General features: G+C 43.4%; 1 protein-coding gene across 1 annotated transcript; it reads right to left on the bottom strand.

Annotated features, from left to right (window-relative positions):
* Nucleotides 1-6,729: 6,729 nt before the first annotated feature.
* On the bottom strand, nucleotides 6,730-25,827 carry HDDC2 (HD domain containing 2). The gene is made up of 6 exons (XM_047759374.1): nucleotides 25,678-25,827; nucleotides 24,206-24,327; nucleotides 22,132-22,234; nucleotides 17,123-17,191; nucleotides 10,763-10,901; nucleotides 6,730-7,108 (listed from the first exon to the last, which is right to left on the bottom strand). The coding sequence occupies exons 1-6, from the start codon at nucleotides 25,762-25,764 to the stop codon at nucleotides 6,999-7,001; spliced, it is 630 nt and encodes a 209-aa protein (XP_047615330.1). The 5' UTR covers nucleotides 25,765-25,827; the 3' UTR covers nucleotides 6,730-6,998.
* Nucleotides 25,828-26,898: the final 1,071 nt, after the last annotated feature.

Raw genomic sequence — 26,898 nt, 5'->3', positions numbered from 1 at the left:
TGATTCTGCAAATGCTATTTTAAATCAACTTCTACTGCTAATTTGGTGAAGGAGAGGATATGTAAGTCATTATAACCTCATCTTCCTTAGGATGCTAAAACAATCTCCTCTAAGATTCTCTCTAACCTACCTAGAGTAGTAGTGAACTCAGATAACTACTGAGAAGGCAGACAAGGGATAGCTGAAAAGGAATTGCTAGAAAATGGGAGAAGCAGTCTCCTTTCCAGTTTGCAAATTGCTTTCATGAATGACAACAGCGTCATATAAAACTAGCAGATTTCTGCATTAACTATTTACCTCCACATCATACACTTCTCTTTTCTTCTACAGGATGTATCTACATTATTTAAATGCACACAGAATAGACCTCCCAACTAAAAAAATCACAATTTAAATGTATGTAGTAATAATACATATACTATATAACTATACATTTAAATGTATATAGTAATAACGCATAGTGTATAATTATATATAAGTAATAATATACTATCTATACTATGTATAATATATATTGTTAGTATGTTCATTGTTCATATTTAACTAATTACATAGAAGCAGGTATCTGTGACATAATGAAATAAAGCCAACCTAAAAAATTCTATTCAAATTAGTGAAGCATCCACCTAATTGAAAATCAAACTGGTTCAGGGCCAGGTAATCACTGAGGTCTCAAATCTTAGGAGCAAGGAGTTCCCGTCATGGCTCAGTGGTTAACGAATCCGACTAGGAACCATGAGGTTTCGGGTTCGATCCCTGGCCTTGCTCAGTGGGTTAAGGATCCAGCGTTGCCATGATCTGTAGTGTAGGTCACAGACACGGCTCAGATCCCCCATTGCTGTGGCTCTGGAGTAGGCTGGCAGCTGTAGCTCCAATTCGACCCCTAGCCTGAGAACCTCCATATGCTGCAGGAGCGGCCCTAGAAAAGGCAAAAAAAAAAAAAAAAAAAAAAAAGGAGCAAAAGGTATGGTGCTGTAAACTTGAACCAGAGTTCACAAGAGTGGACAAAGAAGCCCTGCCAGTGGGAGCAGTGGCATGATCCCTCACCTACACTTCTAGCCTGCTGGTTGAAGCCAAACCCCCTCCAGCTGGCTTGTGACTGCGTTGCTCACCCACTGCTGCTGTTTGTCCTCATGTCTCTGCCAATCTGCAGTTGCCTGGTCATCTTTTATAAACTCACTGCCACCTTTTTGACTGCATTCAGCACGCTGTATTGTATTAGAAAATGCAAAGAGTTCTCATTGTGGCTCAGTGGTTAATGACCCCGACTAGTATCCATGAGGACACAGGTTCGATCCCTGGCCTCGCTCAGTGAGTTAAGGATCCAGTGGCACGGGCCAGCAGCTGTAGCTCCTATTCGACCCCTAGCCTGTGGTCGAACCTCCATGTGCCATGGGTGTGGCCCTAAAAAGACAAAAAAAAGAGAAAAAAAAGAAAATGCAGTTATAGTGCTATAACCAATATCTTCATTCAGCAACCCATATCTGCACATAACAATCTTAGCTTTACAATCTGAAAACACAGTATTAAAACTGGATAGAAAAACAAAGTAAATTAGTGCTAATGCCTCAAAGCTAAAATAAAGATCTAGTTTACCTTTTTATTTTAAACTATTCTTCAAAAATTCTAATTTCTTCAGTTTTGTTAAAACCATATTAACATCACCTCTTTTTTTTTTTTTTTGCCTTTTCTAGGGCCGCTCCTGCGGTGTATGGAGGTTCCCAGGCTAGGGGTCTAATTGGAGCTGTAGCCACTGGCCTACACCAGAGCCACAGCAACGCGGGATCTGAGTCGTGTCTGTGACCTACACCACAGCTCATGGCAACGCTGGATCCTTAACCCACTGAGTGAGACCAGGGATCGAACCCACAACCTCGTGGTTCCTAGTTGGATTCGTTAACCGCTGAGCCACGATGGGAACTCCTCACATCACCTCTATTAATTGAAAGATTTTTAAAAATTATTCCCTGTGATCTGGGATTGATATAATAGTCATGACCTGAGTCGTCTTTTCTCATTTTGTTTTGAGATGGGTGCGAAGAAGCCACATCCTCAGTAAAATAATTAAATCAGTTGTTTGTAGGTCTCATCTTATTACTGAGGAGCTGCCACGTCTTCCTGACTTTGCATGGGCCAGTGTATCCCAACTTGACTGGCTGCTGAATTGCCCTATTTTTGTCCATCTGGGCTCAGTTCACATGCAGTAGTTTAAAGGTTCCACAAGTATTAAACAGTATTTGCATACAATAGACATAACCTTTTACTAACAAATCAAAATGACTTCAGGTCAGGTCAGCATCATGTGTACAAAATGATACCACAACATGCATGAGATCAAAAATGCATCTCTATAATTGAAAATTCCAATGTGAATTGTGATTACAAAATAAACTAGTATTTTTAAAAAGTAAGCCATTCTGTAATTTAACCATTTATCATCCTTTTAAATCCTGTTGCTCTGATGGAAATTTTTTTCACTTTATTGTTTTCACATATTTTTATTAAAGTATAGTTGATTTACAATGCCGTGCCAATTTCTGCTGTATAGCAAAGTGACTTAGTCATATATGCGTGTGTATCTATACATAGAATACATATATGTATCTATATATATATCCCCTTTCTTATACTATCTTCCATCATGTCTATCCCAGGAGATTCGTATAGTTCCCTGTGCTATCTATGTCTTAAATTCCAGTCTCATAGACTGTGACTACTGTTAAGTCATGTCAGCAGAGCCATCTGTATCTTTCCCTAAATTATGCATTTACTTAATACCCCTGCTCTTGAACCATATAAAACAGAACAAACTATTCCATAGTGTGCATGACTATGGATGGTCCTGAGAAGCCATGCCAGTCACAGTGGTCAACGTGAAGAAAACACTGAGAATCTAAGCAGCAATGCTGCCACTGTACTGTTCCAAAATTACCTGTCAGCTTGAACGGTGTAGAACTTCACTGTAAAATGGTGTATATGCTTGTGAACCGTAACCTCAACCCTCCGCTCTCACTTTTTGTCAAAATGGAGTGTGGGTGGGTGCAATAAAGGAAGATGGTGATAAGGTTAAAGTGATTTAAATCTGAAATGAAAAAAGCACTTCTTCAAACCTGTTCTGGTGTTCAAATCTAATTTCAGACTATTATCTTTGGCCAAATCGTATGGTTACTTTGATCATCTTTATTTAAGAATTATAAAATTCTTCCTTCTACCTTTCTACTCGACTTTCAGTTTATACCGTAAAGAGTGTCTATCAAAGCAGATCACAAAGAACATAACCTTAAGTCTCCCACAGAAATCATCCCTGATCTTACTTGACTATAAAGATTGGCAAATTACTTAAATAAAAATGCTGGGTCCAGTGGCTGCTTTTTCCCAAGGCACTTCGTCAGTCATTTATCCCAGAGCAGCTATTACAAGACTTTGAGATAAATAGGTTGGACATTCTGTTAGAATTAATATTTTTCAAATACAAGAGCACTGAGAATTATGTAACAGCTAGGAGAATGGCAGTCCACAAACAAAGATAAAACAAGGAATTGTTTTGGGGAGAGGCACCACCCTCCCCAGGTCAGCTCCAGGAACAGGCCAGAGAAAACCAGGCCTGAGGTGCCCCCTGTAGCCCTGCCATCCACTACTTCCTCTTGATGGTGGAGTGGTCCCTTCCTCATTACAATGTGGCAAGGAATTCCTTTTTTACCTTGAGTTTGTGTTGGAGGAGGTCATTGAGAGGATGTGACCACCAGTTGACCAGAGAGCTGGGCCCAGGCAATTGTAGGCTTCTCACCCCCATCCGTCCTTGGAATGTCTGTTCCACCTGCCATTCTTGCACTAGTTGTTTCAGGAATGCAGTCCTGAGACAGTGATGGTTGAGACTGTTACCATCCAGGGTTCTTGGACTGCTTCACAGAAATTAAGAAGCCAGACAAGAAATTTAGGCATGGCTTTATTGGGATTCATACTGCAGCAGGAGGGAGGAAAAACAAGTAACAGGTTCCTGGAGTTCTCTTGCAATAAGGATTTGGCATTGTCACTGCAGTGCAGGTTTGTTCCCTGGTCTGGGAACTTCCACATGCCACAGGTGTGGCAAAAAGAAAAAAAAGGAAAAAAAAAGGAAAATCAAAAAACACACCCTAAACCCAAAACAAAAACAAGTAACAGTTTCCCTTGCTCACTTCCTGGGGTGAGGAGGGGAGGCAACCTTGTCCCTTAAATGGGGTGTGGATAGGGTGAATCCATGGGGTGGGCTAGAGGGGTAGCCTAAGTGGTCTGCCTACCTCCTCAGTGATGCTGTGTGCAGGGATCGTGCACAGTACCGTGCTTTTGCTCCAGCACCTCAGAACTGGCAGTTGGGTTTTTGGTCTTTTTGTATCTTCTTGTTCATAATTTGCCCCAGCTGTGCATGTACAGAGTTATTCTTAGAATCTTATCCTTCCTTTTGTGTTCTGCTGCTGGAGGAGACATTTGTCCAGGTGTAAGCACTGCAGCCAAAGGTCCAGGTCCCAGCCTGTCTCAAAACCATCTGGGCAGTACATATGATGGATTGAAGCCAGTTAAGGACTCCATATAAACTTAAGATTCTGGCAGGTGGATGCAGAGATCCTGATTTATGGTAGCCCAAGATAAGCCTCATTATGTGGAAGTTCCCTTGTTTATAAGCCTGCCACCTACCAATCTGGAGTGGTCGGCCTCTTCTTCAGTCTCTCCTTTGCCCTCTGTGTAGAGGAGCCAGTTTGTAAACCACAGTTCAACCCAAGAATAATTATTTACTTTGTATCATAGTTCTAGGGTGTGTTATTCAGAAGACCAATTCAGACAAGTAGCACAACTTTCTTACTAAAAAAAAACCCCAGTAAAGTGATAATGCTTCAACATGTGTAGACATTGGCTGATGAATAGCTATCTTCTATTGCTCTTCATTTTGTCCTTATTAAAGGATATTTTATAATACCATGACATTTTCTGTTTTAAAATATATTACCTCAGTAAGGAAGGTCTAGGATTGAGTGTGAACCCTCGCTTGGTAGGCAATGTGAGACTGAGATAATGATTGTAACTAGTATTAACTCTGACCCAGTAAGGACTTCCAAAGTCTCTGAATGGCTTTATGAAAATTACAGCAGGCAAACATCCCAAATAAAACTGCAGGGCCACCAAAAATCTTCTGGTTATAAATACTTAAACTTTATCTGGGACTATTTTCTATGCATGTTTTCATGCTACGAAAAAAACAAAACTCCAAAATACTGATAGGATGTAGTTCTGTTTTCCTCCTAACCATGTCTTCAACAATAACCAGACTTTGACTGTCAGCCATTTATGATTTTCCCATACTGTTGCTATGATGCAACAGCATTTCGGTGCAGAGCAGCACTGCTCTTTTTCAGTGCAGATCAGCTCAATGTACATGTGTGTGTTGCTGCTGAAGAGATCATGCACCTTGCTTCCGGCAGATTGGGTATCCATGGATACTGCAAAGTTTCCAAAGAAACGCTGCCTAGAATTCTCACCATGCCAGCCTGAAAGGCCTTCTTCAAATGGAAAGTGACATTTGAATTAAAGGGACAGGCATCATGCTCCCACCAAACTACAGAGCAGGTTTGCATGGGTGGCCTTCCTTTCCTCACCATTCAGTGGCTGGGCATCATTTAAAGGCAAGCAGGCAGATTACTTATCCTATGAAAGGGAAATGAGGGGAAGAATCAGGTTCGATGTATTCTCTCCATAAGGTGCAGTAGCCCAGTAAAAACTTTTTTTTTTTTTGGTCTTTTTGCCTTTTCTAGGGCCACTCCCGCGGCACATGGAGATTCCCAGGCTAGGGGTTCAATTGGAGCTGTAGCCGTCAGCCTACGCCAGAGCCACAGCAACGCGGGATCCGAGCCACGTCTGCAACCTACACCACAGCTCATGGCAATGCCGGATCCTCAACCCACTGAGCAAGGCCAGGGACTGAACCCGCAACCTCATGGTTCCTAGTCGGATTCGTTAACCACTGAGCCATGACGGGAACTCCAAAACTCTTATTATATAGTTCTCACCTGGTGATAAATAGTCTTATAATCAAGGCCTGAAGGTTTTTTGTTTGTTTGTTTTGTTTTGTTTTTTCCCTAGGACTGCATCTACAGCACATGGAGATTCCCAGGCTAGGGGTTCAATTGGAGCTGTAGCCGTCAGCCTACACCAGAGCCACAGCAACGCGGGATCCGAGCCGAGTTTGCAACCTACACCACAGCTCATGGCAATGCCGGATCCTCAACCCACTGAGCAAGGCCAGGGACTGAACCCGCAACCTCATGGTTCCTAGTCGGATTCGTTAACCACTGAGCCATGATGGAAACTCCAAGGCCTGAAGGTTTTCAATCAGCCATGGAAAAACAGAGGAAGACAAATGCCATTTGAAACTGCATGCCCAGATTTATATTCCCAAATGACAAAAAAGATCAAGGAAAGGGGCAGAACCAGTTAGCAGGTTTACAAGTCTATGATTGGGGGCCTAAAGCAAATCAAAGGGATATTTAAAATCTGGCTACAGAATTTGAATAAGGCATCATTTCATCTAACAGGAGAATGCGTTTGTTTGTCCTGGCTCCTTATCACTAAGCCAGCTGAGGAATCTTCTTAAAAGCAATCATAATAAAATTTTCTATTGCTCAATGAATCTGGCCTTCAGGGACAGAGATTATTAACTCAGAATAAGATGACTTAACATCTCCAATATATATTCCAAAGTTTAAGGGTTTTAAAATGTATTTATTTAGTTCATAAAAGCCCTCCACCCTCCAAGTCTTCATCCATGGGACTTTCATGCCCACATCCTGTTCTGTAGCTTTTTCTATTGCCCCAGTGGTATGTATAACATTTCTTGCTGGAGTCCAGGCAATTGAAAATAAACAGACGTACATCTGGGGAAATCAAGAGACCAACAGTGGCAAAACACAATACCATGAAACGGAAAACTAAAACGTTTGTAACAGGAGCGCAGCAATGTAGAGAACATCTCAGGAGCTTGGTTTACTGGCAGCGGCGGGGGCGGCAGCAGCTATGTTAGCGTTTCGTTCTTCCTCAAGTTCAGAAACAAGCTGGACTATCTCTGGGTGACTGAATTTTCCTTCAAGACAAGAAGATGGAGGAAAGGATAATGACATCGATGTCTCCAGTCTGATCCTGGGGCTTGCCAGGGCTGGTTCTGTGATCTGACCCAAACTTCACTCTAACACAGAAGATACCACTGCAGGTCCTGGAAAGGGGACCACTTGGAGCTGATTCTTCATCACCCCACATGCTCCTGGGCATAAGGATGAGAACCAGGCAAAGGACAGATATGCAGGCAGAGCTGGGGGAAACCTCACCAGGCAGCTTCTGAATAGCTCTACCAGGAACTCCAGGGAAACTCAGGGAGGACAGAGGCCAGAAAACTGAAAATAACCTCTGTCCATTCTGAATCTGCAGTTAATTGAGGGGAACAAAGCATCTACATACAAAAGATGAGCAGGAAGAACAGGAGGTCTAGGCTCTCCCTGGTGCAAATGAGAATGCAAACATCTACACTGCACCCCCTAATCTGTGCCCTCTTCCCTGCTCCTCGGCCCTCCCCGGATATCTGCCCAGGGCAACAACCAAGCTCAGAGCTCTCCTGCTGTGCTATATGCACACTCGGAGTGTGAAGCTCCCATTGCTTCTTCTCTTGTCAGCTCCTTTTATTGCTTACTGTTCATTCCACATTTAACTCTACTCCATTGCTTGCGTGTGCTCAGTCTCTTCTCAGAAGTTTCCTTCATTTTCTAGCCCTGACACCTGGCTTGTCCTAAGGACACAAGCTTCCCTGCCGCCCTTCCCGCAGTGGCTGTTGTTCTCTCTCTCACAGCCCTTCCCACCCTGCCTGGGGCCTATCCTCCATGCTCCATGTTGCTTCCAGGCCACCCCCTGCCCCACTGTGTAAGATCACACAGTCAAACTATTACCACCATTCCACCAAACTGCTCTTCCTGAGGACACAGGTCAGCTCCATGGTGTTACATCTGATGGCTACTTACGCCCTCTTGAAACACTTTCTTCCCTGGGCTGCTGGGGCCCCTGTTTTCTTCCCCCATCTTTCCTGTCTAGTGGACGGTCCAAAATTCTTGGACTCCTCTTATAACCCCCGCCCCCAAACCCTGTTGACTCCGTACTGAAAAGCACACCAGAATCTGACTACTTCTTACATTTTCTACCACTACCACCCTGGTGCAAACCAGGGCGAGAAATGGTAAGAAACCATTTCTTCCATCAGTTACACATTGTTCATATTTAATATTTTTTAAATTACTTTTCTATTAAAGAGTAAGTTGACTTACAATTTTGTGCCAGTTTCTGCTGTACAGCAAAGTAACTCAGTCAAACAACAAGGTCCTGCTGTATAGCACATGGAACTATATCCAAGTGCCTGGAATAGACCATGACGGAAATGAATATAAAAAAGAATGTACATATGTATATATAGGTGTATTTAATGAGAAGCAGTGCACCAGAATGGAAAGGGCAAGTGAAAAATTTGTGTGGGCATGTCACCCTCTTTCTAGACTCAAGTTTCTTCCTCAATAAAGTGTGGATTTATACTAGACAAACTTTTCAACTCCCACATTTTCCCCTTCTACTAGTAGTCTCATGTTTCATTTTCTATTTTTCATTGTGAATGTATCAAAATAGAAGATAAAATGTTAAAATGCAAAGCACTGCATAAACATGACTTGTGTGTTTGTTACCTTACTGATGAAATGTGCTGTCTGGGAACACAATCATTGCTTACAAGACAGTGAGAAACCTTTTTTTTTTTCTTTTTTAAATTACAGTTGATTCGTAACGTGCCAATTTCTGCTGTACAGCAAAGTGACCCATTCCCTTTCTCATACTATCTTCCGTCATGGTCTATCCCAAGAAACTGGGTATGTTTCCCTGTGCTACTTCAGCAGGACCTCATTACTTATCCATTCTAAATGTAATAGTTAAAAGAGTCAGAGAATAAATATTTTAGCTTTCGTGAACTATTTGGTCTTTGTTACTAACTACTTACCTCTGCTGCTATAGCATGAAAGCAGTATAGACAATACATAAAGAGTGTGACTATTTCAATAAAACTGTACACAAACAAGCAACAGGCCAATTTGGTCCATGGGCTATGGTTGGCTACCCTCTGGTTTAGGTTATTTTATTTAACCAAAGTCAAATACCATTACCACTCTGGTCCAAAAGAGGGCAAGAAATGGTAAGAACCATTTGAGCATCACTTATGTGAAGGACAGGTGAGACAAAACTGGTCTTTGCCCTCAAATAGCTTATTATAGGGTGGAGGGAGCAAACAGGGGTGTGGAAAGAAACCCAACGAGGAACATCACTACGGAGATGCAAGTCGGACTATAACAACACCAAGGCAAGCTCTAGACCATGGGCAGACTGACCAAAAGAAGGTAATACTTGGTTCGGACAGGGAGGATTAGGAAAGAAAACCAGAGTTGAGTGACCCTAGATTGCAAGCTGTTTAGACCACTTAAAAGGTGTCAAGATTTTATTTTTAAAGAAGAGGAAAGCCACAAACATCTGAAAAACAAAGATATGATGATCCCTACATACGCAAAGGAGGAAAACACTGAGACATGCGGGATGAACCGGTGAGCCTGGCAGATTAGATTAGGTGGTTATGACAAGAGTCCAATACAGAAATAACGATGGCCTTGTCTCAGGCAAAGGAAAAGAGAGAAGGAAAATCGAATCAACTTCATTACAATGCAAATCACATTTGAGAGCATATTATGGAGCTGGGACTTTCCTCTACCTGGTGAGGTCACATGAGGGTCCTGAGAGGTCCCAAAAAGGCCGCCTCTACCAGTACTCCTAGAGAAATGGAGGCTGAACTGCGCCTGAAGAGCTCCCCAGGAAGAGAGGGAGCAACATGAATGTCTGCTGTCACAGTGCAGCACATGGGCTCCTCACCCGAGAAACTGTTTCAAAATGAAGGGGCCTAAGGCTTCATGCCAGCACTCCCATGTCCTCGAATAACCCTATAAAGTAGATCCTGTAATTATCCCTGATTTAAAAATAAGGAAACAAAGGCCCAGAGCCAGGTTAAGTAATTTATTGGAGGTTCTGTAATTTGTATGTGGCTGAGCCAGGATCCAAACCCAAGCAGTCTGACTGCAGGGCTGTGCTCTGAAGGGCTATAATGATGGGTGATGTGGCCACGCCTGACGCCTTTGGAAGTACTCAGGCCAGGGATTAAACCTGTGCCATAGCAGTGACCTGAGACACTGGTTAAGGATCCAGCAGTGACAACGCTGGATCCTTAACCCACTGAGCCATGGGAGAACTCTAAAGAGTTATCTCTTTTTAAATTTCTATTTCTACCTCTACCATATATGACCTCACATGTATGAAGCACTTACAGATTATAATGCACCATGCGCTTTCCCATACGTATCTCTCTTGAATCTCAAAACCAACCAATGACTTAAGTAGGGAGTTATGATTTCCATTTTTCAGAGGACACAGGAAGGCCAGGAGACTGCCCGGGGCGCACAGCTAGTATGTATGACATGAACCTGGCCCTCAGACTCCAGGGTGGTAATGCCCCCACGCCCTAGGTCGCCTCACACCATAAATCCCGTTTTCCTCTTAGGTGCTCCATATGAAAGGGGTGGAAGAGTTAGCATCACTGAGGTAATGCTGGTCATTTCACTGGGTGTGATTAAGCAAAACGAAAGTGACGCTGACTGAAAAGAGTACTGCGTACCCGTCGTGGAATCGTAGAAGTCCTGCAGTCGCCCGGGTTTGTTCTCAAGGTCTTCATATTCAGACGCCTGAAGAATCATCTCACATTGGTCCAGCTGCTTCACATATCTGGCTTCTGCACTAGATTGGGTCTCATATTCCTAAGTAAAGGGACAATTGAAGCAGCATGGTTAGGGCTGCATGACAGGTTATTCCAGGAAAATTCTGCTTCTGGTACCTGAAATTGGAGTCACAGTTAAAGGCACATTCTGTACTGGCCTCATTTCTCCACTGTATACAGCCAGCCCCGTCACAGACACTTCACTGGCAACTCCACAGCGTATACCTGCATTCCACGTGGGAAGGCCATGCTCCCAGGTCTGTGGGTTCCACCCACGCCTGCAAAGTCTCATTTGTTCACATGGATGCTGCCAAGCATTCTTCCTCCTTTTGTAACTTGTCTTCAGGATCATTCTTTTTTTTTTTTTTTTTGCTTTTTATGGCTATACTTGTGGCATATGGAAGTTCCCAGGCTAGGGGTTGAATTGGAGCTGCAGCTTCCACCCTGTACCACAGCCACAGCAATGCAGGATTCGAGCCATGTCTGCAACCTACACCACAGCTCATGGCAACACCAGATCCTTAGCCCACTGAGCAGGGCCAGGAATCAAACCTGCACCCTCACAGATACTAGTTGGGTTCACAGATACTAGTGGCTGAGACACAACGGGAACCTAGGATCATTACTACTATATAATCCCCCAAGTGGTGTCTGTCTTTTAAGCTTCAAGCTAACATTCCATCTTATGCTTCTCAAATTATCTCCCTCTCCATTAAATGTCCAGTTTCCTTTTCCTTTTGAAGTGAATTTCTAGCTTGCTCATTTAATTTTCGTTACCACTCTACACTGGAAATCTCTGTCCTTACTTTCCAAATAGAGAGAAGTAATCAAGTCCTCCTGGATTTTGACCCTTGAGGATACAGCCAGGGTCTGGGGATTCTTCATGCAACTTGTATGCACGTGTGCTGGTGGTGGGGAGGCAGCAAAGGCAGCGGACGGTAGATGGGGCAGCTTTTTTACCTTCTTCCCACTGGTCCCTCCCTCCTCAGTGCAGACCTAAAAGAGGAAGCTTTAGGCAGTCTGCTTCTTAGAGCATGACACCTGTCACAGAACCACAAGCCCCAATTAATACAATATACAGCCATTCTTCTATTAAGACCAAAGTGTTCCCAACTAATTTCCCTGCAAAGGCTCATTTGTAATTCCACCCCAGATGTGCTCCGATAATGAACTGTCATGCTTTCTCGGCAGGGTGATGTGACGTGAATCACTGAAGGTTTCTTGGTTTTTATTAGATGCAGCTCAGACTAGGGTTTCCAGAGCAGCAGAGGGATAAGGATTTCAAGCAGGAAAGAAACACAAGTTCTAGGTCTGAAGGGAAGAGAGAGGAGAAAACAGAGTCTGAAGGGAGAAGAGTGGAGAGGAGAGGAAGGTTGAAGGTTTCCTCCCTCTCCCTTGGTTGGCCCAGACTAAAGTGTTGACACATTCGAAGTTTATCTTTTGCATGTTCCACTTTCCTACCTCCTAGTGACTCTCCCTCTGGGACCCAGGACCTTCAAGTTGCATACATCGAATTCCCCACCAAAATATGCTCCTGTACTTCAAAGGAGAGAAGAGGGAGACATTTTTAAGGGGCACTTGTTAACCCAACTGTATCTTCAACTGTAGGCTGGGAAACAATCCAGGGCAGGCAGGTGTGCCAGGCATTTGGCGGGAGACAGGAGCAGCTGCTGCTCTGCCTTGGGATTCAAAGGGATATTTCCTTAAAGTGAAATGCAGGGGGTAGGGTGGACATCCTCCTGTGAAAACTTGAGCAAAAAAAAAAAAAAGAAAATGTTTTCTCCTGATTTGCTGAAATTAGGTTTCATACTTCTATGGCAAAAGATAAATTATAGTCAAGGGTATTTAATTGCTTTCACTAGACGTGACCCTCTGTGCTGAGAGCTATTTATAGTGGTGAATAGCAGTGATTAACATTTCAGAAACCAATCAACTGGCATTTTCTATGTAACTAATATTATTCTGAGTTCCCTTGGTACAGAAGGACCCTATTTTCTTAAATCAAAATCAGAACATATGGACTAGAGACAGAAAAAAACAGAGCGTACTTTGTGTCAGACAATATTCTAACTGCTTTACATATATTAATTTAATTACCATTCAACCCTATAAAACAGGTATATTATTATTAACGCCATTTTATAGATGAGGCCATTGAGACACAGAGAGGTTCAGTAAGTTGCCCAAGACTACAAAGCTAGTAAACAGAGGAGCCAATATTTGAACCCTGTAAATCAGAAGCCAATGTACTGATACGGAATTTAAAAAATGTTAAAGTTAATATGAGAGTCTGTGTCCTCTATTGAATAGTAGTCCCACAAAATTCATGTCTACCTGTAACCTATGAATGTAACCTTATTTGGAAATCGGATCTTTGCAGATGTAATCAAATTAAGACAAAGTCACAATGGATTAGGATGGACCCTAATCCAATGACTGGTATCCTTACAAGAGGGAAACCTGGGCACAGATACAGACGGAGGGAGAACACCAGCTGCCTATGGAGGCAGAGCCGGGAGCAACCTGTCTATGAGGCAAGGATGTCAGGGCTAGAAGAGGAATCCAGCAGAAGCTGGGAGAGGGAAGGAAAGGGCCTCCTGTTAGAGCCTTCAGGGAGCATGGCCCTGCCAGCTCCTTGATCTGGACTGTCGCCTCCAGAAAATGTGAAACAACACATTTTCTATTGTTTTAAGCCAGCCAAGCTAGCAGTTATTTGTTACTGTAGCCCCCAGAAATGAGGAGTTTCTTCCTACTACTAATCAGTAACTGACACAGTACCATGAACAGAACTATAAATGCTTGTTCAATTAATTAACATGGAGCATAATGACATAAAGAAAACGTTGAATGAAGAGGCAGGCTTGTGGCCTGGCTTTGTCATCCACTAGCTAAGAGACCTTGGGCGAGGCCAAGCTCTTTAGCCCGCAGTCTTAGCCATAAAATAAGGGAGTCAGAAATAGGTTTTCAGTTTTAACCATACAAAAAGGACAAAGAGCCAAAAAGACAGACTATAGAGACAATGAGAAAATATGTAAGACTATAATAAAGTAGCCACTGAATAGTATCAGAAAGCGAGGAAAAGAGAGAGAATTAGGTTTCTAAGGCTAACGTCAAAAGAAGCACAAACTGGTGGCTTAAGCGACAGAAATTTACTGCCCTCTAGTTCTGGAGGCTGGGAACTGGAAATCAAGGTGCTGGCAGGGTTGGTTCCTTCTGAGGGCTATGAGGAAAGGAACTGCCCAGGGGCCTCTGTCCTGGGCTCAAAGAAGGCCTTTTTCATGCTCATGGGGCATTCTTCCAACACATGTGTCTCTACATCCAAATTCCCCTTTTTATAAGGAGAGCAGTTATACTGGACTAGGACCCACCCTAATGACTCATTTGAACTCATTTCATTACCTCTGTAAAAATCCTACACCTGAACTTTAGGGGGACAAAACTCAACCCATATCAGAGAGAGAGAGAACATTATCTTCTTCTCAGACACCACCTAGAGCTGGGCTTTTTTGTCACAAGATTCTGTAGGCTGTGAAAAACATGTTTTGTGTATAGAAAGAGAGTGATACCTTAGCTCTTGAAAATAACAGGGTTGTTTCCCTCCAGTTTTACTGAGATATAATTGACAGACAGCACTGTATGAGTCTAAGGTGTGCAGCATAATGATTTCTCTGACATACATCATGAAATGATCACCATAAGAAGTTTAGTGAACATCATCCATACCAGATACAAATTTAAAGAAATAGAAAAAATAATTTTTTTTCCTTGAGATGAAAAGATCCTCAGGATTTACTCTCTTAACAGCTTTCATATATAACATACAAGAGTGTTAATTATATTTGAAATAACAGGTTTTAGTAAGTATGGGATGGGGAGAAATGATCAAAGAAAGTAGGGACAATTCTAATGTCCAAAAACCCTCTTCACAAAATATTAGATGTTACAGATATACATTTTCTTTCTTTAGTTTAGTGATTCCCCCAATAAGCTTAAATGTACACACACCCATTAGTATATGTGCATGTGTGCGCGCGCATGCGTGTGTGCACACACGCGCACACACGCGCACACACACTTCTCTTGAGAATAAACATGGACATGAATCTGTGCTCAGTCTGCACCTCTGCAGTCCCTCCTCATCTCCCCCTACGGACCCAGAAGTAGCTACTTCACTCACAGGGGTGTGCAACTGACTAAGGAGAGTTTAAAATCCATGGATAATATTTCTATGAACAAATTTCATAGTCCTGTCTGAAAAATGTATTGCTGCTTATTCATATGGTCCTCATTTTTCCCCTCTGACGCTTAATAGAAAAACAAAACAGAGTTCCTTGAGCCTTTCACAGCATGCCAAGATGAGGTTCATGCCAGAAGGTTAAAAAAGCTCATGATTTTTCTCCTCTACACCCATCAGACACATCCCACAGTGCCAACGATCCAGCATATTATATTAGCCCACTGCCCTCTTCTCTCAAGCTGCTGGTTGGCCTGTCAGGAACAATTTTAAAGGAGCACAGCCACACCCCAGGGTGGCCACTGTGTGCAGTGCTGAGATCTTCTTAAACAAGCTTAGAATTCAACCAGTGACTTTAACAAGATCATAAAACTGTTGTCTGCTTGGGATGTGTCAAGTCATTTCATGTCTGTGTTTTATATTTTTCTACATCCAAAGTCTTTCTAAGTGACTGTTGTGTTTTCATTTGGAAAATACCATAGTAATTCAAAGGAAACTGCAGTAAACTTTATCAGCCAGTTGTTAACGGGTAACTAAGAAAATAATTCAGTAGGTAAACTGCCACCATGTTTACATAAGTAGGAGGCACAGGGTACAAATTCTCATAAAATGTTTTCAAATTATAAGTGTCTTTCCTCCTTAGGAGGTAACACACGGGATTAGTGTTTTAAGTGCAGGGGACAGTAGTTTTCTTTTTTTTTTCAAGCAAATAAATTTTAATGATTTTTTCTTTTTTTGGGGGGGGGGGGTCTTTTTGCCTTTTCTAGGGCTGCTCCCACGTCATATGGAGGTTCCCAGGCTAGGGATTGAATCGGAGCTGTTGCCACCGGCCTGTGCCAGAGCCATAGCAATGCAAGATCCGAACTGCGTCTGTGACCTACACCACAGCTCACGGCAACGTCAGATTGTTAACCCACTGAGCAAGGCCAGGGATTAAACCCGAAACCTTATGGTTCCTAGTTGGATTCGTTAACCACTGCGCCACGACGGGAACTCCCAGTTTTTTTCTTTTTAAAACTGCAACCCAACCCACTCCCATTATTCCCCAATTCACAGTGTTTCAACACTTCACTGGCAAGTACAGACTTTGGAACCAGGGATTCTTTCTCCTGAAGAAAATCTTTTACATCCAATAACAGATACCACCTGGGCCAGGCTCTGCTTAGACACCACACTTTGCCAGATTTAATTATCACAATTATTTGACAAATATTAAAGGTCCACAATCTCTCATCTTATATCCTGAGCTGGAACTGTTACAGGTTTCAGCATTTTTTAGTTTTAGCTCTGAAGACAAGAGGGAGCAGGGCCTTGGAGGAGAGTGAAAAGTGAGAGTGGGAGGCAGGGCTAGTCCAGAGTAAGCAGTAGGGGAGCGAAGCAAGAGGGCTCTGTTAGGTTCATCTGCTGCTGCTCTCCCTTCAGACATGGAAACCAGCACGAGAAGGTGGAGTGATGGGGGTGCCAGGGCTTTCCGTGCTCTTTCAGCCCTTTCCCTGCAGCCACCCTGCCAGGCAGGCCTTGCTGCCAGCAGCACTGGGGAGGGGCCAGCACTGACAGGGCCCACCTCTGTGCTGGGCTTCATGGCAGCACTTCCCCTAGACCACACTCAGCCCTAACAACCTTGAGCGGTTTCACAGACGGGCAACCAACTCAGGGAGGGGAATGAGCCCAAGGTCACTGGCAGGAAGTGGTGAGGTGGGAACCCAGTTCTGAACTACCAGGACCAGAGGCGGATAAGAGGGTGTGAGTGCAGCAGGGTGGGGGATGCGAGCAATGCATCAGGAAATCCAGCGACTGTGAGTCGGTATCTATACAGGCATCATGATGATGAGGGAAATGGGGATACTGGAGGGAAGAAAAATTTCTTATTAGCTCTGAGAAATTCCTACAGCAGCTGGAGAGTGAGAAACAGATACAGCCCAGAAGGCAAGTTAGAGACAGCTTGTTAAGACATCTAAATCAACTAAAACACTGACGAGCCATTTATATTCAGTTACAATAAAGAGCAAACCATCCAATATACTTACTTCCCAAAGTTCGTAGAGCTCCTTTCTCAGATCCTCTGGAAGGAGCTGGGTTAGCTGCTTCATAGCTTCCTGAAATATCAAATCATTCTTTTAATCATGTTCACAATGACCTAAGTTAACAACTCATCTAAAGATACCAAATAATGGATTCAAACTCTTACACGTAACTCCCAAAGGGGCAGCAGAACATTGGAAAATATTTAGGCTTACAAGAAAGGCAGTGGTATACATCAAATAAATAAGTATATTTATTCATATGCACTTATTTTGTGACCTGCAGCACACCAGACACAAAAAAGGACAAATAGGAGGGTATGAGACCATGATAGAAACATCGGAAGTGAGGCCAAGGATTTTACATCTTGTGGATGAATTGCAAGATGGCCATGTGAATTTCAATGATAAGCATACTGGAGTTCAAAACAAACCTGAGTGGGGAGAATAGGAAAGTACACTGAATTGCACAGCTCAAGGACATTTTTTTGTATAGCATTTGTTCATTTTCTATTAATACGTTTTTACTGCAAAATGTAAAGCACTACACAAATGGGCAGCCATTGTCATTAACATAAAAGAAATTACAAGGTGGCATTCAGTCAGCTCGCAGATTCACAGGGCTGAAAAGAGGCATGATGAGCCAAACCACTCGTGTAGTATCCAAACCCTCCAGCAGCATCACTGAGCACTGCTTGTCCTCCTTCCACACGCACGTCCTGTGGTGGGAACCTAGCACCTCAAGAGGCTGCCCACATGGGTGTCGGGCACACGGATAGAAAGGACGTTGTTACATCAAGCTGAAAATCATCCCTGTGGTCCCTCCACCATACCGAACCCCACCTCTCCGGCCTTCCTCCCTCCCTCACAAAAACATAATGCCAAACAGGTGGGCATTGACCAGCTGGGCCAGAATCTCTGCAGCCAGCGACTGGTCTAAGGGATAGTCATGTAACTCAAAGCAGCCACTCGGGGACCCTCTGCATGATGTGCCCAGAGGAGGCTGAGTCAGAGGAGCCACAAATGGGGCCTACGAGAGCCAAGACCCACAGAAAAGCGGAGATGAGTGAGTAAGGGCATGGAGGAGGTTTGGTTCATATTTCTACTCTCCAAAGTCCCAGAAGCCCCTCTCGTTTCCACCTCTTCCTTCATTTCGATGCTGCTTCGGTATCCTGAAATATCACATTTTGCGGGGTTGGGGTGTGCATGAGGTCTTCAACCTGCTCTGCAATGGCTTCCAATTCCTTCACCATCCTCATCCCATGCCTCTTAATCTGCTCCAGTTCTTCTAACCAGAGCCTATGCTCCTTGAAAATAATATGGTTTTAAGAATCACTCCGGCAAAGTGGTTATTTATATAAAAGTGGCAAAGGTCTTACATAAACTCAAGTGGCAAGATGGGAAAAAGTAATAAAAATAAAAATGAATATTTGCATTTATAATTATTTATTACAGGGAGGAAAAAAAATGTAACAGGATACAACCACTTCCAGAGCAAACCATCCTGGCCAGGGTCAAAGATGTGCTCTCGTAAGTGCCATCACCATCTTGAATGGCTTCCAGCATCAAACAACTCTTAGTGGAATGAGATTTAGGGTATTTTGTATCTGCATTCTCCTTTGTTTCTTTTTCATAAATCTCAACAAAATACTTGAGAAAGTACGGTGCATTTTCAAGAATTAAAAATGTCTTTCTAAATACATCACTTTTCTCTATATTATTCCAGAAACACAAGTGTTCCCATTGCTTCTGTTTGAAAAGAATGAACTGAATAACATATGCAGGGAGACATGTCAAAATCTAAACTTTTAGAATACGAATATAAAAGTCCTGCTTTGACAAGGGATTACTTTATTTCCTTTAAAGCAATGCAGCCAGAACTGAATACAGCGATTGATGTGTGGTCTGACCCAGGCAGAACACAGTGGAATCAGAGCTTCCATCATGCTAAATGTTCTATTTCTATAAATGCAGCTCAGGGCTGAAGTGTTTTTTGGAACCCACATATGAATACTGACTTATTAATAAGCTTCCTATTGACTAAAATCACCATGTCCTTTAAAAAAACAAAACATAACCAACAAACAAATGTTTTTGCTCCCCTCCTGAAACTGAGAATGATATTCTGGATCTAAACTCATTGATGTCATTTGTTATTATATAATGAGAACTGCATTTTGAGACCCCTTGGTTGTTATTCCTTGTCTGGCAGCATATGCCACAGAATGATGCCTACCTTTTTTAATGAGCCCTCTGAAATCGACTTTGCTAACATCTAGGATACATGGCTGAAGACGCTAAACTTTCCCTTCCTGATGGTCAGCCCTGTCCCTGTTCACACACAGCTTTAGAGTGGTAATTTCCTAGCCTCTTCCTGTTAGCAAAGCATGTCCAGAATGAGCCTGAAGTTCTGAGCAGAATGAAGCTTTCAGCAAATGTCAGTGTCAGTTTTGTGACAAGTGCCCAGAAAGCAGTCTTCATAATTCCCACATCATTGGTGAGGCTGGGCAGTGTGATAGTTGATGACAATATAGATTCAGATGGGATTTGAAACCCTCCTTACCATTTATTTACTGCTCTGGAACCTGAGTAAGTTACTTCACCTCTCTCTCCTTCAGTTTTTCATCTGTAAAATGGGGCTAAGTGGTACCTACCTGAAAGGCTTATCGTGAGGATTAAAGAGTTAACATATAAAAAGTGCTCACAATCTGGCACAGAATAAGCACTTTATAAAATGTTCACTGTATTTTTCACTTTCTCCATTTTACCATGTTCACCCCCTATAATAATCTCTTTCTTTTAACCTCTAGCTCTTTGGCAACTTCAACCCTCAGGAACATACATACCTATATATATATAAAGTCAGACTACAAGTATTACTTTTGGCCCCTCAAATTTGTTCTTGTACACCCAGATTCTCCCTTTCATCTTAGTACCTAGTCTCCTCCAGGACAATCAGCCTTCCAGGTTCAAGTATTTTCCCTCCCTCCCACTCCAGTTTAAAGCCTTCCAGATGCAGCTGGCTAGCCTTGGGGCAAATGATACTTCCTGGTTCTCATTATGTGCATTCCACCTCAAGGAGCCAAGAACCTCTCATTTAATTATCTTAAGGCATGGTTCAGACATCCAAATCTTGTGCAAAAACACCATCTGCATAAAGAATTGTTCACCTCCCAGATCTTTCTCTCTGTTCCTGAATTCCAACTAGCAGCAGGAAGAGGCAATGAAGGACCAGTGCTCCCCAACCTTTGGTTTCTTGTCCAAGAGCTTGCGGTTCTTTATGTTTCCCCTGTCCCTTCTGAAGATGCTATTTATTCTCCTGTGGCTCAGGAGTGGGCAGCAGCCGGGAGGTTTAATAAGGCCGGGAAGGCTCTGCATTATTGACATATCCACAGGATAAGCTAAGCGTCCAAGAAGATGCAGCATTCTGAGTGTGGTTCCCTTCATGCTCCTCCAGGGGGCGTCACTAGCCAGGACTCAGTGTCTGTCACGACAGAAAGGAGATCCTTCCTATAGACCATCTTCCCTTCAGAAGGTTATGAACTGCTTCTCTCTGGGGTGGACCTCACATTCGTTGTGTGCCTGCATGGGGCTGTGTGTCTTCTTCCTCGGCGTGTCATCGATCACCCTCTGATACTTGGGGGTGTGATTTTTCCTCCACAATGTCTAGACTTACCCTTGAATGATACCATCATACGTTCTGAAATGTGCTCTGTAATTGAGGAGTCTTTTCCTCCTCTTTTCCCCTGTCAAATGTCATTAGTCAACACCCTCTGGTTCGGGGCTAATTCCTTTCTGCAGCTCAGTATCTTGAGCTAATTGGTTCCTTTTTGTATTAATAGTGCCAGTCAACCTAGGGATTCTTTATTTACCACAATCCAGACTCCCATAGAGAAACGTTTCCTTAGCTCCTCCCTTTTTACAGACTGTCAGGATGCTCTCGTGTTCTGGACCTGCGCTTACAGGAAGAACACACTCCTTACGCTGTCTCCTCTATTCCCATATTTAGGGTGTGTTGGTGCCTAGACTGAGATTCCTTGTGGATCTTCTTGCCTCTGGGGGAGCAAAAATGCTGTTGGCTGCTGAGCTCTAGCCCCAGCTCCGAGAACAGCTATTAATGCCTACCTACTCTGTTAAACCATCTTGCTGAAGGATCTGTTGATTTAAACATTTAGGAGCAATCTCTCTGGCCTACAATAAAAGCAGCTTGCAGCAATCCCTGAACCGGGAACCAGCCATTCAGCATTTAAAAAAAAAAAAAAAAAAGCCTCCCTGGATTTTCCAGTCTCTGCTTCCAATACGTCTTCCTCTAAGTTCCTGGGCTCCAGGTTTAGACTCCACATCAACAACATTTTATTTATGTTATTTCTTAATAATAAAAATTTTTTCTTTACTCTTAAATACTAAATTAAAACTTAATTTAAAATTTACAACATTATTATAATAATGATTTTTTCTTGGGGTTTATAGAGCTTCTCTCTAAAAAGCTTAATTAGCATGGAGCAGTCCTTCGAGTTCCAGCTAGTTCCATTGTTCTAATGAAAGCCATACTATCAGTGTCCCGTGTTCAGGTCTCTCTTTGCCCCTCCATGAACTGAAGGCAACATAATGTCCTGATCCTGTGTTCAACAAGGCTTAGAACAAGCAAAAGCCAATTCACTGCTTATTCCAAGAAATCCTTACTTCTGGAAGATAAGATTGTAAACCATCCAAAATAGAGTAAGCACTAACAGCTTACTCTTCACCAGCACTAGCAACCCAAAGCTATTATGTCCTACGCTCTGTGCAATCCCATCTTGTAAGGCAGTATCCTTTCTTGTAAGATCCATCCAAACATCCTCCAGCCCAGGCCCTAAAAATCTATAAACACCCTCCCCTAATCTTCCCTCTGAGGCACCACTAAGACTCTGCCAAGGAGGTACTCTCCCTGACTGCACTAAGTCTGATAAACTTAGTTTTGTTTCAGCAAAGGTTTTTTCTGGTGGTCTTTTGTGGAGTCAATAGTCAACACTGACCTCTTCTCGCCTATGTTTTTCTTCTTTGGGGATGTTATCTGCAGGTGCTATGTCCCCAACGATGCATTCTGCCATATCATGAACGAGGGCTAGGCGTACACATCTGACCAGGCAAGAAATAGTGAATAATTACACAGAATTATATTCACTACAGATTCCTTCTCTATACTATTTTGAAGTCACAAAATACAGTTTTCTCTCTCCAGACTCACAGAGTATTTTAATGCAGTATTTTCTAAAGTAATTATATTATGTCAGCCTCCAACAGTTCTGAATCAAAACTGCTAGTTAATATTCAGCCAATTCATGAGAGCACAAGGGAAGTTGTTAGCATGAATTTTTTTTTTTAAGATAGGTGGCTTCTCAAACATCACTTTAAAAGGTTGAGAACTTTAGATTAAAAAGCCAGGTGGTGATCTGGTTATAGCATTTACTTACTGATACAAAATTCAAAAACAATCATTCCACCAATTAGATGTCAAAATGAGGCCCTTTATAGAGAAATGAGTTGAGTTGGACAGATCTGAGTTCAAATCCAGCAACCAACATCTATTAGCTGTGTGACTTTTGCCGAGTTAATTTTTTTAAATGCTAAGTTTTGCAGCCTTCGTTTTATCATCTATAAAAAAAAGGTAATAGCACTTCTTAAGTTTGGTGTGAAAATTAAATTGGATAATTTATCTTCCTGGAAACATGTTGGTTATTCAACAAATGACTATATTTATTAGTGATAATGTTTAGTGATTAGGATCAACATCATCAAAATAATAAAAGCAGCTCAAGAGATAAATGCCCTAGAGGGCCACCGTTATGTCCCCCTATCTCCACGGGAGAACAAGGCCTCATAGCCTCTGCATACGTGGCCCTGTCTGCACTTGCTCTCTAATCTAGTTCAAATCTCAGATTATCCTTAAGTTCATCTGCACCTGACACCATGTTCATCTTATACTATTTACAAAAAAAATCTTCTAAGTTCTACACCATCTATAGAATAACAGGACCCTGAAATGCCTCAGTGAACCTTTGCTGCAACCAAATTGATTTACTTACCATTTTCAAAGTATACCTTTACTTTCCTACCATCAGAACTTTGGTTTCTATACCCTTCTCTTTAAATGCTGTGCCTTCTACTTCGCTACCTGATGAACGCTTTAGAGGTTACCTCAGATTCTGCCCCCCACCCCCACCAAGATCACCCAAGAAGAGGTGACCACTCCTGTTAGAGTAACTTTCTAACATACTTTATTGTGTGCTTTGTGTAGAAGCCACTCTGGGCCTGTATAAATCTGGGTTTTATTTACTATCTTATATTGTATTGCCAGGAAACTTTGACCAATGCTCAAAAAAGCATTTTAACCACGTGTTGACTGAATGAAGGGGAAGAGGCTATCTCTTTCTCAGCTCTTTCCTGTACATGCCACTCCAAAGTCAATTCACAAAGAAGTGCTACTCTTCAAAAAGGGGCTGGATAAAAGTATATAGCGTATGGAGTTCCCACCGTGATGCAGCAGAAATGAATCTGACTAGGAACCATGAGGTTGCAGGTTCAATCCCTTGACCTCGCTCAGTGGGTAAAGGATCCAGTGTTGCCATGAGCTGTGATGTAAGTCACAGATGCGGCTTGGATCCTGTGTGGCTATGCCTGTGGTGTAGGCCAGCAGCTGTAGCTCTGATTGGACCCCTAACCTGGGAACATCCACATGCCACGGGTATGGCCCTGAAAGAAAGAAAGAAAGGGAAAAAAAAGTATATAGTGTACAAATACTCTTTTAGATATAAGACACTTACCTTCAAGGCCCAGGAAACCCTTATATCACACTTATGTTTCCTTGAGACCAAGGCAGGCTTTCACTTGCCAAGAGAAAATACAGAGTGCAGTTTACAGCAAATGAAGCAATCAGCATAAAGCTCCCCTTCCTACATCTTGAAACTGTATCATTTGTGGTTTGACTCAAATAATTTTTTTTTTAAACATATAAACTAGCCTACAAAAACTGGACATTGGACACAGGTCTCAGTCATGAAGAGTCATGCATACTCACAGACCCTAACAGCACCAAAGTTCACAGCTTACCGGTCTTTGTTAAGATGTTCATCTTTGGTCACCAGAGCCATAACTGCCATCCTGTACATGTGATCTGATACACTCTCTGGCTTCTGGACATTTCTGTATACCCAGCCAGTCCGTGGGACCCTCTGATAAAAACAGAAAGAAATTTATAAAAATTGGTATTTTAACCACCTGCCATGCTCTTCAGTAGAAGTCCAGGGACTAGGGCACAGAGGCAGGGTCATGGTTTCAGCACATATCAAAACATGCTTAACTGACCTAAATGATTAACATCTGGAATTAAACAAACCAGTGAAGTCAGAGAATGATAAAGAGAGAGAGAAGAAAGAATAATTCACAAGTATAACACAGAAGTCCAACAGTTGAGTTATTTTGTGTTAGGGATGCACTGAAGTACAGAATATACACAAGTCCTTAGACATAAAAACAAAACTGTAAAGTATATCTTATTTTTTCAAACTACAAGAATTGGTTAAGTTTTGCTTCAGACAACCATTGGACACAAGTAGAAAACACTGCAGTGAAAGCTCAGATTTTGAACAAGTGACAGACTTCCAAATTCTGAAGCAGAAAGAATAAGGTATTTCTAACTGCTACCGCCAGTCATGACGCTTCCTTTCGCTCAGCTCCCAAAATGATCCTGTGAGACTGTATTTTCTCCTCAGGAGTTTATATTTCTAAAGAATTTTGTAAGCTATAGTAATAGTAGCATGAAACAAAACGCTTTGAACTTGGAGAAGTTCGGCAAAATCATTAACTGGCTGTGGTGGGACGTGGGGGGTGGTGAGGACCCCTGTGATGTAACTCTAGTGTGTACTACTTAAAATCCTCTGCTTAAAAATAAACGAAAAAAAAAGCTCCTGTGGCGTGGGTTCGACCCCTGGCCCCGGGAACTTCCACGTGCCAGCAGGCGCCGGAAGGAAGAAGGAAGAAAGAGAGGGAGGGAGGGAGGAAGGAGGAAAAAGTCTTGTTATTTCTGTGGTTGTGTGACAGGTTTTAGGCATTCCACTTAAATTCTCCAAGACCAGTGGGTCCCGTTCTTCCCACTCGCCCAGTTGTGGGGTCGCTGAGCCCCAAACGTACTCGGGGCAAACAGGGGCCAGGACCGAGGTACCCGCACATCACCGCGCCGGCTCCCCTTCAGAAACCTCTCGAAAGGCCTCCTGGGCCGGCCCAGACCGAGCACCAGGCCGACGCAGGGCACAGCGCGGTTCAAACTCCCGCCAGCCCGGGGTGGGCCCCAGCAACCCCGCGCCAGCTCCTCGGACTCGCTTCCTTCGGCCCCCAACCAGACGCACGACCGCATCCAGCTCGAGGGGCTCCCTCTGCCGACTACCAGAGGCGGGGAAAACGGAGGAAAGTGGCAGGCGCCGCGCCAGGCGGGGAGGGGAGTCTGGTTGTCCCAAGGCCCGCCCCTGCCTCTCCCCGCACGGCTGCGATCCGAGCCCCAGACCGTCCTCCCGGCGTTCGCTCACCTTGAGCTGCCCCACCAGCCGCAGGAACTGCAACAGGTTCCGGGCCCCGCGGCCCGAAAGGGCCGCAGCGGAGGAAGCAGAAGCCATGCGGCCTCCAACCCCGACTAGTTGGAGCCGGCCGCGATGGTAGCCGCTTGAAGCTCCACCCACCGAAGCCCCTCCCTCTGAAGCTCCTCCCCGCCCCCGCCCCCGCCCCGCCCCCTTCCTTCTCTGCCTTTGTTTCCACCTTGCTTTCCTCCCCCTGGTTTTCCCTGACCCCTCTATCCAGTCCTCTCCGTTCCTGGCCTTGGGGGCTGCCGCTGGGCATTGCACCATCCATGGCAGACATTGTACGTGAGCATCTAGGTGTACTTTACTTGTTTCCTAGCTCTGCTCAACTCCATAAAACTTTTAAAGGGATTGCAGTTCTTTGGGGAGGGGCAGAGGGGATGGAGGAGTGGGGGGGGGGGGGCGTTATGCCAAAATGCACCAAAAGCTTGCCTTTTGGCAACTCCTTGTTTGACTGGGGTGAGAGATAAGGAACTCTGCTTCAAGGCATTTAATCTATAAACATTTTAAGAGTCACAGGAAAAGTACTTTGGGAGGAAAACATTAATTAGGCGTCACAAAAGTACTGGGAGGAGTTGGGGGCTCGCCACAGCCAGAGGTCTTTGGAGATAACCATAAATCGGATAGAGAGTGAAACCAACCCCATGATGAACTCACAACCTCCCTAACACTTAAGTGCTGAAGAATCACTACCCCAAAAGTTGGTCAGGTCCTGTCTCAACCATCCGTGTTAATTCCATCAACAACCAAGGGCACCAGCTTTTAAAGGTGCTTAGTGGGCCTGCGTACTGAAGGACAGGGAGAGAGGGTAACACTGAAAAGGGATGATATAGGGAGGAAGGAAGTAGGGAAACACATTATGAGTCTATTAAAGGAATTCTTTGGGGAGATAATTTTGATTTGGTCCAGGGTAGTCTAGTGGTGGTGGTAAGATGTTGAACTGAGGGTATAATTTGAAGGTAGGACTAACAAGATTTGTGACAGATCAAACATGGGGTATAAGGGTAAGAGAAGAGTGAAGGATGACTCCACACATTTTGGCCTGACCAACTGAAAGGATGGAGTTGATATTTACTCAGCTGGGGAAAACTGCAGGAAGAATAGGTTGTGGGTAGGAATCAGAAGTTTAGTTTAGGCCATGTTGAGGTACCTATTAGATATAAATGTGGAGGT

Source organism: Phacochoerus africanus, chromosome 2 (genome assembly GCF_016906955.1).
Source record: "Phacochoerus africanus isolate WHEZ1 chromosome 2, ROS_Pafr_v1, whole genome shotgun sequence".
Classification (NCBI taxonomy): domain Eukaryota; kingdom Metazoa; phylum Chordata; class Mammalia; order Artiodactyla; family Suidae; genus Phacochoerus; species Phacochoerus africanus.
The sequence above is the reverse complement of the archived record's forward strand: the minus strand, read 5'-3'. Positions and strand labels throughout refer to the sequence as shown.

Coding starts and splice junctions, on each gene's coding strand:
- HDDC2 (XM_047759374.1), bottom strand. CDS start 25,764: ATGGCTTCTGCTTCCTCCGCTGCGGCCCTTTCGGGCCGCGGGGCCCGG. Junction 22,235..24,205: donor GAACATCTTAACAAAGACCG/GTAAGCTGTGAA, acceptor TTGCCTGGTCAG/ATGTGTACGCCTAGCCCTCG. Junction 17,192..22,131: donor AAAAACATAGGCGAGAAGAG/GTCAGTGTTGAC, acceptor TTGATATTTCAG/GAAGCTATGAAGCAGCTAAC.